General features: G+C 41.5%; 1 protein-coding gene across 1 annotated transcript; it reads right to left on the bottom strand.

Annotated features, from left to right (window-relative positions):
- Positions 1–33: 33 nt before the first annotated feature.
- Positions 34–12,955, bottom strand: atp6v0a2a (ATPase H+ transporting V0 subunit a2a). The gene is made up of 20 exons (XM_040000637.1): positions 12,218–12,955; positions 11,853–11,931; positions 11,552–11,649; positions 9,273–9,410; positions 8,823–8,920; positions 8,576–8,702; positions 8,353–8,435; positions 8,175–8,268; positions 7,892–8,104; positions 7,407–7,557; positions 7,154–7,293; positions 6,911–7,068; positions 6,726–6,816; positions 6,523–6,641; positions 4,688–4,898; positions 4,473–4,592; positions 4,270–4,389; positions 3,896–4,013; positions 3,585–3,756; positions 34–1,105 (listed from the first exon to the last, which is right to left on the bottom strand). The coding sequence occupies exons 1-20, from the start codon at positions 12,326–12,328 to the stop codon at positions 1,003–1,005; spliced, it is 2,544 nt and encodes an 847-aa protein (XP_039856571.1). The 5' UTR covers positions 12,329–12,955; the 3' UTR covers positions 34–1,002.
- Between the last annotated feature and the right edge of the window lie 825 nt (positions 12,956–13,780).

The raw sequence follows: 13,780 nt of genomic DNA, 5'->3' as shown, positions 1-13,780 counted from the left end.
ATGTGTGCATCACAGAGCCAGTGAAATCACAACAAACATTTTTATTTTTGCTTGCATTTCTTGGAACCTTTATTTAACACGTCAAAATGGTAAAATATTCAACTATTATTGTACGGACGATAATTTAAATAAATACCATGATTAATTATCATTAACAAATGCAATAAGCGGTATCATCAAAGAAAGAAAGACCTAAGACTTTTTGTCTTTTTTTTCTGTAGTATTTCAGTGTTTTTTCTTCTTCTATAGATTACAGGGGAGGTTACATTTAAATAAATGCTTTAATAAGTAAATAAGCAAACAGCAAAGTTGATTATTTTCATTTGGCATCATCGCAGTTATCTGTGAAAACTTTCAATTTGTACAATCATTTCTGCAAAGTGCGTTGTGACAGCCTCACAAAAAAGGGTTGCAATGGTTTAATTTGTCTTTAAATTTACTGCCTAAAAGTATTTCTTTCATCACAAGGAGAAGAAATTTAAAAAACAAACAAACCCAGAGGCATCCCATTATTAGATATCGTCATAAAACAACAACAACAACAACAAAAAAATCTCTATGGCACTACATCAGGATGCTTGATATGGTTTTTAGACGCTGCTGTAACATCTGAAACTTTACGTTGCACTGTATTAACTGTTTAAATACCATGTTGTAAGTAATGCAAAAACCAGTTTACACAGCACAGTGTAAATGAAATATTTAAATCAAACCCAACTGGTGCGATGAGTAGTGCTGAGCAATGTTTCACCTACAAAACCCAAATAGCAGAACAAGGACCGCGAGCCTCTGTATACTCAGAAGTCTGCTGGGTGCAGTAGTAAGGCAGTCAGCACAGCCGATAACATTTAAAAACTGTCGTGGTGAAAAACGCTGCTACAAGAATGACTTTCAAATCAATTGTCTTGAAGGTTTGTTTATCACAGTGCGAATTGTTCCAACTTCCAGTAACCTTCCGAACTGTAAAGTCTGTTTCCAGTCATATCCGGTAATTCAGAGGTTTCAAAGCAAGCCGTCTTGCTCAAAAACGGAGGGCAGCAGGGAGAAGTCGAAGGGCACAAACTTGACACCGGTCCCATGGTAGAATTTGTTCTGAAACTCCACCCTGAGATCAAACAGAAAAGCGAGAGAGATCACTTTAACAAAGGTGGACTAATTAACGATGAAGGCACACTTGATTTTCGACTCAGTATTATCATAACTGATGCTTTTACTTTATGGCTAAATAACAGGCATGATTATATCATTCAACTTATCTGCTGCTTTAATAGTGAAGACACGTGAGCTTCCAGTTTAGCTACATGAAAATAAAAGAACTGAAGAAAATAATATTTGCATGTTTTCATGGGTAAACAGGTGAATACATTCACATGTGTTTCTAGCAGTCATAGCATTGATTACTGGTTTGATATTATTATATTTGTAGTCTTCCCACTGTCTCCCTGTCTTGTTTGTATGCTCTATGTTATTACGTTTAGGGCTAATCTTGTCTCCAATGTTTTCTTTTGTTTATTTCCTGTCTGAAGCTTTCTTTCACCTCTTGCACTAGTTTAACTTCCTGCTTCATGATTATCTGCCCTAACTGTCTTCAGCTGTGTGTAATTGCTTTCATTTGTGTCTCATTTCTCTTGTTTACCATCCCGAATTAATCCTCTGTGTACACTCAGCCCTGTCTTCCTTATTATTTTCACTGGATTTTCCTCCTGTGAGCCTTTTGACTCCAGAACTATCTTGATTCACAGCTGATTTTTGGCTTTTTGCTGTTTAGTTTATGGCTTGTACTTATTTTAAATTGTGTTTTTAGTTTGTATTTGGGTCCAAAAATGAAAGGATGACAGTTACAGTCTACAGCATCATAGTAAACTCAGTCTTACACTCAACATTAAGGAAACTGTAAGTTTGCCTCTTCTTTAAGGCTCAATGACTCAACACAACAAAACAAAAAAAACAACAACAACAACAACAATAAAAAAAAAGTCCCTGCATTAAGACTTCTTAGAGGTTATTTCATGCCGGAAAAAGTTTCCTGACATCTTCACGTGCAAGTTAATGTTTCAGCTCTTGTTCAAAACCAAAAGCTACATCAACCAAGCCCCTTATAATGATTCACAAATGAAAAGGAGATTAAAAATGTTAGACAATCATTATTTCAAAAGATTGTTGATCATAAACTCATCACGAAGCTACAGTTACTGAGCTTTTGCCACAGAGGCCCACAGACTGGAACTTTCTCTAATCTGAAATCTGTGGACTCTGTACTTTCTTTAAAAATGCAGATAAAAATGCATCTTTTAAAACTTGCCTGGTAACTTTTTATTTTTGTACGTTTTTGTTGTTCATCATTTTTTGCTGTGAAGCACTTTGTGATATTTGTCTTGATAGGTGCTATATAAATAAAAATTTTTACTTCCTTACATAATCAGGCTTATATGAGTTTTTAGCTCAAGAACACAAACAAATAGTACCACTACCTCTGCGCTCTTATACGAGATATTTAAACTCATTTGGGAAAACAGCCTTTTCTGTTGATTTATGACTTTAAGCTTGTACTGTTTTTGCTAATTGTGTTAATATTTAAGTATTTTAAACACCTAGGCTTTAGGGCAGGAGTGCCAATCTCATTTAACATTGCAGGCCACATTGATCTTAAGTGGGTCAGACCAATGAAACTCCCCTTTCTGTCAGTGTGAGGAAGTTTAACTACATATTGGATTGCTCAGATATCTTGATATATGAAAAAGAAGTGCAATTTTTACAGTCTATCACTGTTTTTTCTACATGATAACAAATGTTCATGTAGTAAATGAAAGACATCTGTCAGCAGAACTCTTTGGGATATAAATTAGAAATAAATGTGTTAAGTTATAAAAAAAATGTTCTGGTAGCTTATTGGTAATTAAATTGTTTATCTATACTTCATTACTTTGGTGTAGCATAAATGGACATAGGGGAAAACTTTGTCAGGCTCACTGAGAGGTTTTGGAAAATGTGAAGGGTCAAATTTTTTAAAACATCCTTTTGAGTGAGGTTGGAGTCTTTCAGGCCAATTCTGGCCCCTGGGCCTTATGTTTGACACTGCAGCTCTAGGGACTGACACTGAAATGTAGCTATATTATGTATAAATATCCCATCAATGCTTTGGTTTGTGGTGTTGCTCATGCTAGGTTCATCAACATAAGTAGGGGCCAACCTACACATTACACCTACAGGAGCTGCTCAGTCGCGCATGCCATGAAGCTCCCAGTGCACAGTTTTTGTGCTGATGTTAATATCAGACGAAGTTTGCAGTTACTGAGTCAGAGAGTGTCGGTGGTTCCACCGTTCCACTATGAAGTAACACATCTTTCAGTTGATCGTGAAATTCAGCGAGCTCTGTAGAACGACCCATTCTTTCACACGTTTGCAAAAACAGACTGCATGATCATGGGACATGAATTTATACACCTGTGGCAGTGCGACAAAAAACATCTAAATTCAAAGGTTAAGAAGTATGGTCCACTTTTGTTTATATAGTTTATCTGTCTGTATGAAGAAAACTCACATACAGATTAGCCAGTGCAATAAAGAGGAGCACACAGCCTCACCAGTGAAGTCGGAGAGCGTGGAGGAACGCTGATAAGCCTTCCATGACGAGCAGGATAGACACCGTAAGCGTGGCGAAGAGGCCGAACACAGGGACCAAAAGCACTACACCGACTTTTGTGGTGATCCTGAAACCCAGGCGCATTACCATGTCCCACAGCACCTCCGACAGCTCTGAAGCCGACAGAAACAGCGCACAACAAATGAGATTTACAAAAATGAAGGCGTACCAAATGTCGAGAAATGCATAGTAAGCAGAAAGAAAGAGGCACAGGCAGCTCGTGGGAAGACGGCTTGACCTGAATACACTTACGGGCATGAGCCAGGCTGAGTGCCCAGAGACGCAGGTAGGACGCAGTGTTGGAAATGCAGCCCAGGCAGTACTCTATGGTGTGAATGACCTGGTGCAGCAGCACATCTGCAAAGTCAAACTGCAAAACAGTTCAGATTATGTATAAAATATTAAGCCTAATTCCTACTGTTAAAAAAGGTTAAGATTTATTAACGTATGCTGTAATTCTGGTACTGAATTAGCTCCACTGGTGGCCCTGTTCTGCTGCCCTACTTTGTCTTGTCTAATGCTGAATACCACAGGTACAATTAGCAAGGTGGATAGAAAAATGAAGACACACTGAATCACACTTAAACTGACAGATTCCTTAATGTAAGAGATCATTTTTCTCTGACCTCTTTGGGAAGAGCTTCTCTGTTGGTCACTTCATCAAGTCCCTCCTCTTCATCATCATCATCATAGGATGGTGCTGTGGAGCCGTCATCCTCGCTTACACGCCTCACCCTCTCATAACCCTGAGGTGTGGTAACAAATACTATTTTTAGGTACTGAATAAAGATCCAAAATAACAGACTGCGGTATTTTGGACTAGACTCACTCTGCGTCTGCGCAGCCCTTTGCCTCCACGGTAGAGCCAATACAAGTAGAGAGGTTTTCCGAACAGCAGCACAGGAACTGACAGCATCGCTATGACAAGTAGGAAGATTTGCAGGCCAATCTGTGGAAGCAAGGCGGCATGCTTAAACTCATGCTATAATGAGTATCCACCCGAATAGAAGCCGATCGACAGATTATTATTACCAGGACACATACCTGCCCTGGGTATAGACGAGTGATATCCTTCCCCTGCATGACAAACATGTTGATGAAGTGGATGAGGATGCTGGGCGCCTGGCTGGAGTAACGTGCATCAAACATCAACCACTTGTATAAAATCATGAAAACCAAATAGCCAAAGAGACACAGCAGGAAGAGCAGCTCAGGAAGAAACAGCAGGTAGACGTTGAACTTTTGTCGGAAGTGCCTGAAGGGAGATAAAGTGTACAGGGATAAAAGAAAAAGTGTTATGACTTAATGTAAACAAAAAAAATAAAGTAGTCTGTGAGTAATAAGACCATAGCAGGAATGCTACGTGTGTGTCACTGCCTGCACACGTGTGCTGATGTAATGCAGAAACGGCAATACTGCAGCTTTTTATTGTATTCTACAGCTTAGTAATATTCTTTGGTTTCTGAGTTGCCACCACTTTAAATCCCAAATCTCAAAGATCGTCACTGGGATGTGAATCTGAGTAGATTCACATCCCAGGAGGCACTGAAAGAAAAGAATTCCAGGTATGATTCCTAGCCATCATCTTCCAGCAGAACTGTGATCACCAAACTTCATTACTTCTTTGTCAACATGGCCTGGTAGCAGATGATGATGATGATGATGATGATGATGATGATGATGAGATAGCCTTTATTTTTCAGTTGCAGTTGCCCACAACCGAGATGACAGACCTTGCCAACCGTACATACAATAAACAATCATCACATTGGGGAGACAGGTCAGGCTAGGGGGAAAAAAAACATTGAAATGTGTAACACAAAAGGATAATACAGGAATGCACAGATATCAACACAACAAAGCACAATAAACACAGACAAGCAACATGGGAAAGTGTTCCAGTGTGTACAGCTGATCTGGGACCGCTGCAATCTTCGATTGCATCCACATCGGATGGGAGGTAAGCATGGGAGGAGGCGTTGGATTCGGGGTAGGGAGGGTGATAGTGAGGGCGTATCAGTGTACGTGTTTCGTGCGTGTACATGTGTGTCTGTGTGTGTGTGTGTATCCTGTGTTCAGCTGAGAGAAAGTGTCACCACGCCCGGTTAAGCGTCAGTCAACAGTCTCCAGTGGACTCAGGTGGCCTTGAAGGAGGTACAAAGAGTTCTGACAACAATCCTGTTATCATGGGAAGAATTTGTTGTTCCAGTCAGCTTCAACCTTGGCAGGCCTTCAGCTGGCGCCAGGGGGGCCGCATGAGTGAAGATGGTGAATGTTTGGGTTTAGTGCGAACAACTGCATCCAATTTTTACAGTTGGTCTAATGTCCATCACTGGTCACCCGTTCTCTCAATTCCCGTTGTTCTTCTCCAAGATGTTACCCATATTGCGTTCAAAACACAGTCTGAGCACTCACAGCCCTGCCAATCGTTTATCATGTTGGCCAGCCTTATGGGATTTTGAACAGCTGTAGACGCTTCTTGTTCTTCGATAAGCCAGGTCCAAGCCAGCTCCAATCAGCCCGAACTCTGTTATCATGGTTCCAAATTGGTAGATGTCGTTCATTGTCCTCCATCGAGAGTGTCGCCAGACACACGACGCAACCGACCATCGAGTATCCGGCAGCAAACGTCTCCGCAGGACAATCGGGCTCTCCCAAGCCTAGCAGTGTGTCAATTCCATTACGGGACCAGTTGATCAAATCCATAATTCTTTAGGTTTTAGAGAACAAGACTGAGAAACTCTTTGAGGGTTAGAGTTAGACGAGACTAGACAAACACATAGAAGCAGCAGCAGGCAAGAAAAGGGAGGGAGAGGGGAAAGATGCGAGAGCCAAAGAGGGAGATATATGAAGTAAAAACAATTTTCTGAGTCACTTACAAATGGTTGAAGACACTCAGAACCACACCGAAGCTCATGTGAATGACTCCGATGACAACTGACATCTTCATCTTGTAAGAGTTGAGGAAGGACAGACGGTTCACTGCCAGGTTCCATATCTGATGGTGTATTAAAAAGCATTTCAGTGAAAATGACAGAAGGAGGTTGTATTTTGAGTATGATGCCTAAGTGCAGTTACTCACAGGATCGATGCCAAATGGGTATGGTCCATTAAAAACACCACTGACATTAGGGTCTAATGTGAGCAAAGCATTTGTTTGGAGCGTTTTGTTTCTACAGAGTAAAAAGACGAAAATAAATTAGAAACAATTAAAAGGACTTCGTGCACTGATATGTTTAAGTGTGTGCGTTTGCACTGATAACTCACGTCCACTGACTATGAGTGAACATAGCCTTGACGCTCCAGCCAGAGCCAAATATATTAAGAGACTTGGAGAAACAGTCGTTGTAAATGAGGCCGGTGTAGATGGAAAAAAGCCCCATCATCAGGATGATGTAGCGACCGCTGAAAAACGTAGCCCATATCTGAGAGCAATGAAAATGATAAGCCTAAGCTGATTTACGATACTCCAGCTCTGCATTATAGATGATCATAACAGGTCATTCCCACCTCATTACTGGAGCGTTTCTTCTTCTGCTTTTTTTCCATCAGCACCATCCACAAGGCGAAGAGGCTCATCACCATCCCGTGGCCGAGGTCACCAAACATCACAGCAAACAGAAACGGGAATGTGATGATGGTGTAGGGAGCTGTTGATGATGGAAACATGATCAGCTTATTTATTCTGAGCTCCTTTCGAAAGAAAACAAAGAGATGCTTTTGCTGCTATTCACAAAAACACAGTATGACTACTTCTTCTTACCTGGGCTTACCTCGCGATAGTCCCCCACCCCATAGGCCTCCACAATGCTCTGAAAACCAGCAGTAAACTTGTTGGATCTTAAGAGGGTGGGCGGAGTGTCAGTGCTCGGGATGCGATTTACAAAAGACGGTACGGTGGCGTCACCTTTTCTCTGATGATAAAAGACGTACAACATCAACAGGGGCATTTTATAGACCTGTGATATTCTAAACCTTTCTGGCCCTTAACTTCATTATTATAGTCAGGTAATCACAGGAACATTTGTTCTTTTCTAGGTGAGAGATTTTATATTAAAGCAACCAAATAAGCTGAATAAAGCAGGAGGAATGGTACAAGAAGAGAAAAAAGTGCCTACTGAAGCAAAAACCTGGAAAAACAAATGCTGCAGATAATAATGCCAAGAGAAAAAAACAAGAAACAGTTTGTTTTACAGTACAGTACGCAGAGTCCTCGGGGGAAACATTAGTGTGATACGTTGTACTCACTGAGCCTTCTTCTAGCGCCCCCCTCAGGTTTGCGAGGTCACTGACGGGACACCACACCTCGGCAATCAGACACTTGTTGGTGACATCGAAGCTGCAGAGGTTGAGGATGTGATAGATGGCTTTCATCTTTTTCACCTGCACCACCCAGGTATAGACCGATTCTGAGGCCTTCTGCAGAACCTGCCTCAAGTAGTCTTCAGTGCGATGAAGCACCTACAGGAAACAGCAGTTAACTACAAGATAGCTCTGAACTTGCGATGATTAAAAAGGGCTTCAGTCCTACATTGTTAAGGTCTTGGATGCGCGTCCTTAAGCTGTCCAACACATCGGCTCGCTCCTCATCATTCTCAGGGTGTGGATAAAGGTGGCAGTGGTAACTGAGGGAAACAAAGGCAGATGTCCAGGCTGATAATGATGGAGAATATAGTGACTATTAAAGGGTAAAGCTGGCTAATTCTTACCAATCGCAGATTTTTTGCACTTTCTGTCCAATTTGGTCTCCCCAGAACGAGATGAGAAACACCACACTTTTGCTTATCTCACCCTGAAACAGCACAGTTCAGACCCGTTAACACTAAAGTACTCATGCTGAGCTCACGCTAACAGATCACGTCAGCTAATTCTTACCTGCAGTGTAATTATTCGATTTCCTCACAACATTAAGACGACATTCAAACGACTTACAGTGTCAAGATCGGCCAGGTTTTCGTCCACTTCTGCGTAGCTGAGGATGGTGTAACCCTTACACACTCTCCACAACATCCGCTCAAAGGCCTCCACCTTCACCCGCTGGATCAGACCCGAAACAAACCTACACCCAGGACAGATCAGGTAAGGTTTTGCTTTTGTTTTTCTTTTTAAAAATGTCCGTGGAAGAACTTTACGACATCTGGTCGAGTGGCTGTGAATACATAAATAATACGGAGCTCACCCGAGCTTGGCGCCGAGCCTCTGCATGCCAGTGGATCCTGTGACCGAGTCTGTCTCCATGGTGGGGAACTCTTCATACTGGTTACCAAGAGCCTCATGCTAATTATAAAAAGGAACATGTTTCATTTATGACGGCTTCCATCGAGTGCTCCTCGCACACTTCTAGCACACAAAGCTGATGTAATGTTCACACGCTGGACTGTAATGTTTACTCTCACAGCTGACTGTCTCACAGCCCGGGTGAGTCAGGTGGCGCTGGTAACAGCTGCACTGTGACCGTGTTATTAATTAAAGTCAGCATTAGTTCCAGCTCTGTCACTGAGGGAAATAAAACATGTCAGCGACAAGAAAACAAGATGCTGCCGGGGAGGCGAGGGTAGGCGCCTCGCCGAAGGAGCAAGGAGCAAGAAACTGATGCGAGAAAAGATCAAAGAGACGGAAACGCACTCACTCTGGAGCGGCTGTGGATGAAGGTCCGCGTGATCTTCAGCATGTGCGTGTATTCGGTGAGCTCGAGGAGGTTCCTCTGAAGCTTCTCTTTGTTCTTCGCCACCTCGCTCAGCTCCATCTCCAGCCTTTGAAGCTGCTCCTGAACATGACAAGGAACACGCCAAAAATAAATAAAAAATAAATGAATAAATCTACTCACAGTATTTTATTTCATTCAGGCAACCACGCCAGTGTGCAGGAAGCATGTGTGCAGCAGCGATGAGAGGCTTGTGCTTGTGACGCCGTGAAAGAGTGACCCATATTTGACTGTCTGTCATTTTAGACAATCAGATATGGGTCAGCTGTGATTCGCTCCCAACTGCAACAATCAACAGCAGGCTCGGTCTGCTGCTGAGGCAGGAGGATTCGATTAAAGGCTGCAAGCCTTGACAGCATTTTAGTAGCAAAAGAAGCAGTTCTCACATGAAACTGCTCACAACCCTTGTGGATTTCCGAGTAACCGGGTCATGGTTTGTGAAATGGCACATTGCTGCTTTTTAAAAAATATTATGATCATTTTTGTCACGTTGTGCACCACAAAGCCAATGCTACCTAGTTTCTAGTTTATCTATGTGGAGAATATTTGCTTTTTGGGTGAGTGAACCTTTAGGTCTCAGTTCATCAGCTGAAAAACCTGTTCAGTTAACTTGGTGAACCAGCAGATTCAAGTCAAAGTTTATTTCTAAGACTGCATTTGCATAATAAAAGAAAGGGTACTCTGCTCGACTGGACCCGAAAGGAAAATGAGAAAAGTAGGTTTTCAAAAGTGTTTTAAAATGACTGAGAAACTGGGCAGCTCACTGCAAAAAGGCAGGTTGTGCCAACACTGAAAAGACTCGATCGCCTCTGCTTTCAAAGCCTGGCTCTAAGAGGAGCTGGCTCGTACACGTCTGTGCTCTGGCAGGATTGTAGGGTTTCAAAAGTTCAAACCACTGAGACTATTAAAAACAAGAAATTAAATTTTAACTGGTTTTGGTAAATGGAGAGCCTAAACTGGAATATTGGGACCAATTTTCTACCATTTTGCCGCCGTGTATGCAGGCGCAACCTTCACTTGAGTTATGTATAACACAAAACCCAACAACAAACGATGTCATAATGGGCTACAGGCTGAAAATAAATGAAAACACGTTTGTCATCAGCTGCAGTTAAGTTCAAGAAGTGAATTCTATTCACTTCTATTGGTGGGATCGCTGAGACAAACTCGTGCGGTGCAGACAAACTTTATAGACTAGCTTAAATATGTCTGAAATATATCTACATCATGATGAGATGAACAAATCGTTTATCCAGCAATTGATAAACGACGAGAAAAAACAAATAGCTTTACTACAGTAGGATCTTTTAAACAGAGATATGAATGTCTTATTTCTTTAACCCTCTCATGAGACTAAAATGGGCCAATGGGGTCATTTATGATAATCCTATGAGTAGTTCATGCCAGGCCTGAAGCTCTGGATCACATACAAAAAAAAAACATAGGCATGTGTGTTAATTTTATCTTCATCATATCAATGCATACAGTAAGATAGAAAAAAATGAACAATAAGTACATGTATTAATTATTTTTCTTTTTTTACAAGCTCAGTTTTCATTGTATGAGAGAAAGTAATTACTTCCAGATACTTTTAGTGTCACACATTGCAATCACTAAACTAAAAATTGTTTAGAAAAATGTATTTACAAACAACAACGTACAGGTAACATCACTGTTTGTTTTATCATTTAGAATTTGTTCTAAATGCTATTTAGAGCTTGATAATCCTGTTACTCTAGCTAGTTTATATAGCAAGTCTCATCCAGGTTGATTAGGGCATCTACGAGGAGTTAGAGAATAGATATTATAGTAAGAAGATACAGGAATACTGTTTGTCCAAGACTCTATATGTGCTTGTCATACCTATACAGTTTCCTTTATATACAACAGGTATTCCAGTTTAATTAATTAATAATAGTTTTCAATCAAAAAAAACAAGAGGAATTCTGGCTCCTCACCATCACCTGAGCTATTTTCATCATCACCTCAAGTTTTCTGCAGCTCTGTTAGCCACTGTTCACAACAAAACATCACAATGTAGCGTTTAGAGGCAGAAAGTTACAAGCCAATCAAAGCCTCTGATTAAAAAAACAAATGTCTACATGCACTAGAGGGTCGAGTTCTGGAAAATCACTGAGTGGGGTATTAAAATGAATGTAAATCCTGCATTACCCCCACTTCCCAATATATTGGCATATACTCACCATGATCTCCAGGACCTGTCTTGGGGGTGGAGCAAGTGGACTCTCATCCTCCTGTGGAATGGCTATTTTAGCCTTCTGGATCTCCCTCAGGAGGTAGCCTGTGCACACAGATTTGCCGATTGTTTGTTTTTCATATTAATTACTACTTAGCCATCAGAGGAAGCGGTGAAGCCTAAATCTCTGAGGGCAAACTTTTTACAAAGCACAGTCAACCACGACTTTCTTGCTACCCGAGTAAATTAACTGTACAGGTGCGTGCTCAGGGTTTGGAGCACGCATCCCGGGTGCTCTCCGTTCTTACCCAGAATCCTCTCCATCTCCTCGCATCTCTTGATTTCGCTGACGAAGCGCCGCTGGAATGAGCTGACACTTGGGTTGAGCTGAAACAAGAGGAGCATCACAAGTCAGACGGATGCAGATTACTGCATGATGCATAATAACATCATAGTGAGGTTCAGCAAGGTGATGTGTTTTTTTTATATTATTAAAACTCTATCCTCCTCTTGCTGGCCAGGTATAGTCACTGTATATCATAGATGCCCCGTCTTGCTCCCCTCCCTTAAATATGCATGCATAATCAATTAAATCGATTGACAAAATGCAAATACTCTTTAAACTGGTGACACACATCTTCCATTCACGCAGTGAAGTGTTTTATCTACTTACATCTCGGAACTCGACCAGCCCCAGCTCTCCGAGCTCACTAATGCAGTCATATTCAGAGCCGGACTGCAGAAACAATTGCGCCAAGCACATCTCCTCACTCCTGAACACCATCTTTATCTGCCACACAGACAGATCCTCCTCCGCTGCCTCGTAATCTCCCCCCTGCCCCCCACGGTAGCCTACTGAACGCGGACGACGAGCCGTTCACTACAAGCGAAAACACGACATCGCAACAAATCAGCGAAATGAGCCCCTCAGCCAATTACCTCGCCCCCGGGATTAATTAATGCATCCATATTAATAATTACGATTTTCACAAGAGGGGGGGTGGGACTGTCCTCATACTGCGCCGGTTTGTTTTTCAGCGGGAGGGTCGCCGGGTATCTACTGAATAAAGAGCAGCAAAACAAAGGAAGAAAGCTCCCCGATGCACCTTTTACGCGGAGCGATCGCGGAGAAAGGCGTCATCCTGAGGAATCTTTACCTCTGACACCTGTCATCATCACAGCGCAAAAACACAGAAAGACAAAGAAAAAACCCGAAAAACGACACAACACAGATGGAAACGAGCAACAGGCAAACTAGAGGATAAATTATCAACCCGTCACGCAGATAAACGGGGCTAAAGGCGGCCTCGCCGGTTAAAAATAAGCCACAGTCAGAAATAGGCTACGGCCTTTATTCGCGCTACGTCGCCCGGCAATTGACACAGATTGCGTCCCCCGGGTTGCCAGGTACGGTCGCATCCTCTGAAATAACCCGTCTTTCGCAGTTTATCTTTTAAAAAAAAAGCTACCTCGGAGCTCAGTAGCAGCCGGGCGACCTCACTACATACCCACTGCAGTAGTTTACCAGGCACAGGTATGATTAAAAAAACAACAACTAAACTAATATCAAAAATACATAATCATGAAAATAAGCTTTAAATAAAAAAAGTCTCCTCCTCTTCTCTTTTGCTTAAACCAGGAAGGAGTGACACAGCATACACGTAGCAGAAGGAAACAGAAAAATAATTACTATATATAATATTTATTGATCGTTTTGAATATATGTAATGTCCTGATGTATTAAAACGAATAAGCAAATTAATTAAGCTAATTATTTGCTGTATAGTGACTGTAAACTAACAGTGGGGAAATCATGCTCTGTGTCTGATTTGTATGAATGTGAAATATGAATGAATATTACTCGATTATTTTATTTGTGGTGATTGTGAACACCCCCATCACAATTAACGATAATATATATATATATATATATATATATATGAACAAACCCCTTCATTCTTTTGTCTCTTGAATGGCAACTGTTTTTTGTTTTGTTGTTTTTTTAAAGGGGGTTAGCTCACAAACCTGGCAACCAGCGCATCTTCTTATTCGGTTCCACCGCTGAAAACCGACCGACCATATGCTTTTCTTTGTATGTGAAAGTCTTTCTTTGGGCTGTTTTCGGGCGGTGATTTGAACGTTTTTAAAAATAGAGTTTTAGTTTTGATAACTTTTTCCAGCGGATTTGAATGCAGCCAATCACCTGCTGCAGCACATAATCGATGAGACACGCACA

The sequence above is a fragment of the Simochromis diagramma genome, unplaced genomic scaffold (assembly GCF_900408965.1).
Source record: "Simochromis diagramma unplaced genomic scaffold, fSimDia1.1 OVJJ01000596.1, whole genome shotgun sequence".
Lineage (NCBI taxonomy): Eukaryota > Metazoa > Chordata > Actinopteri > Cichliformes > Cichlidae > Simochromis > Simochromis diagramma.
This window is presented reverse-complemented; position numbering and strand designations above follow the sequence as displayed.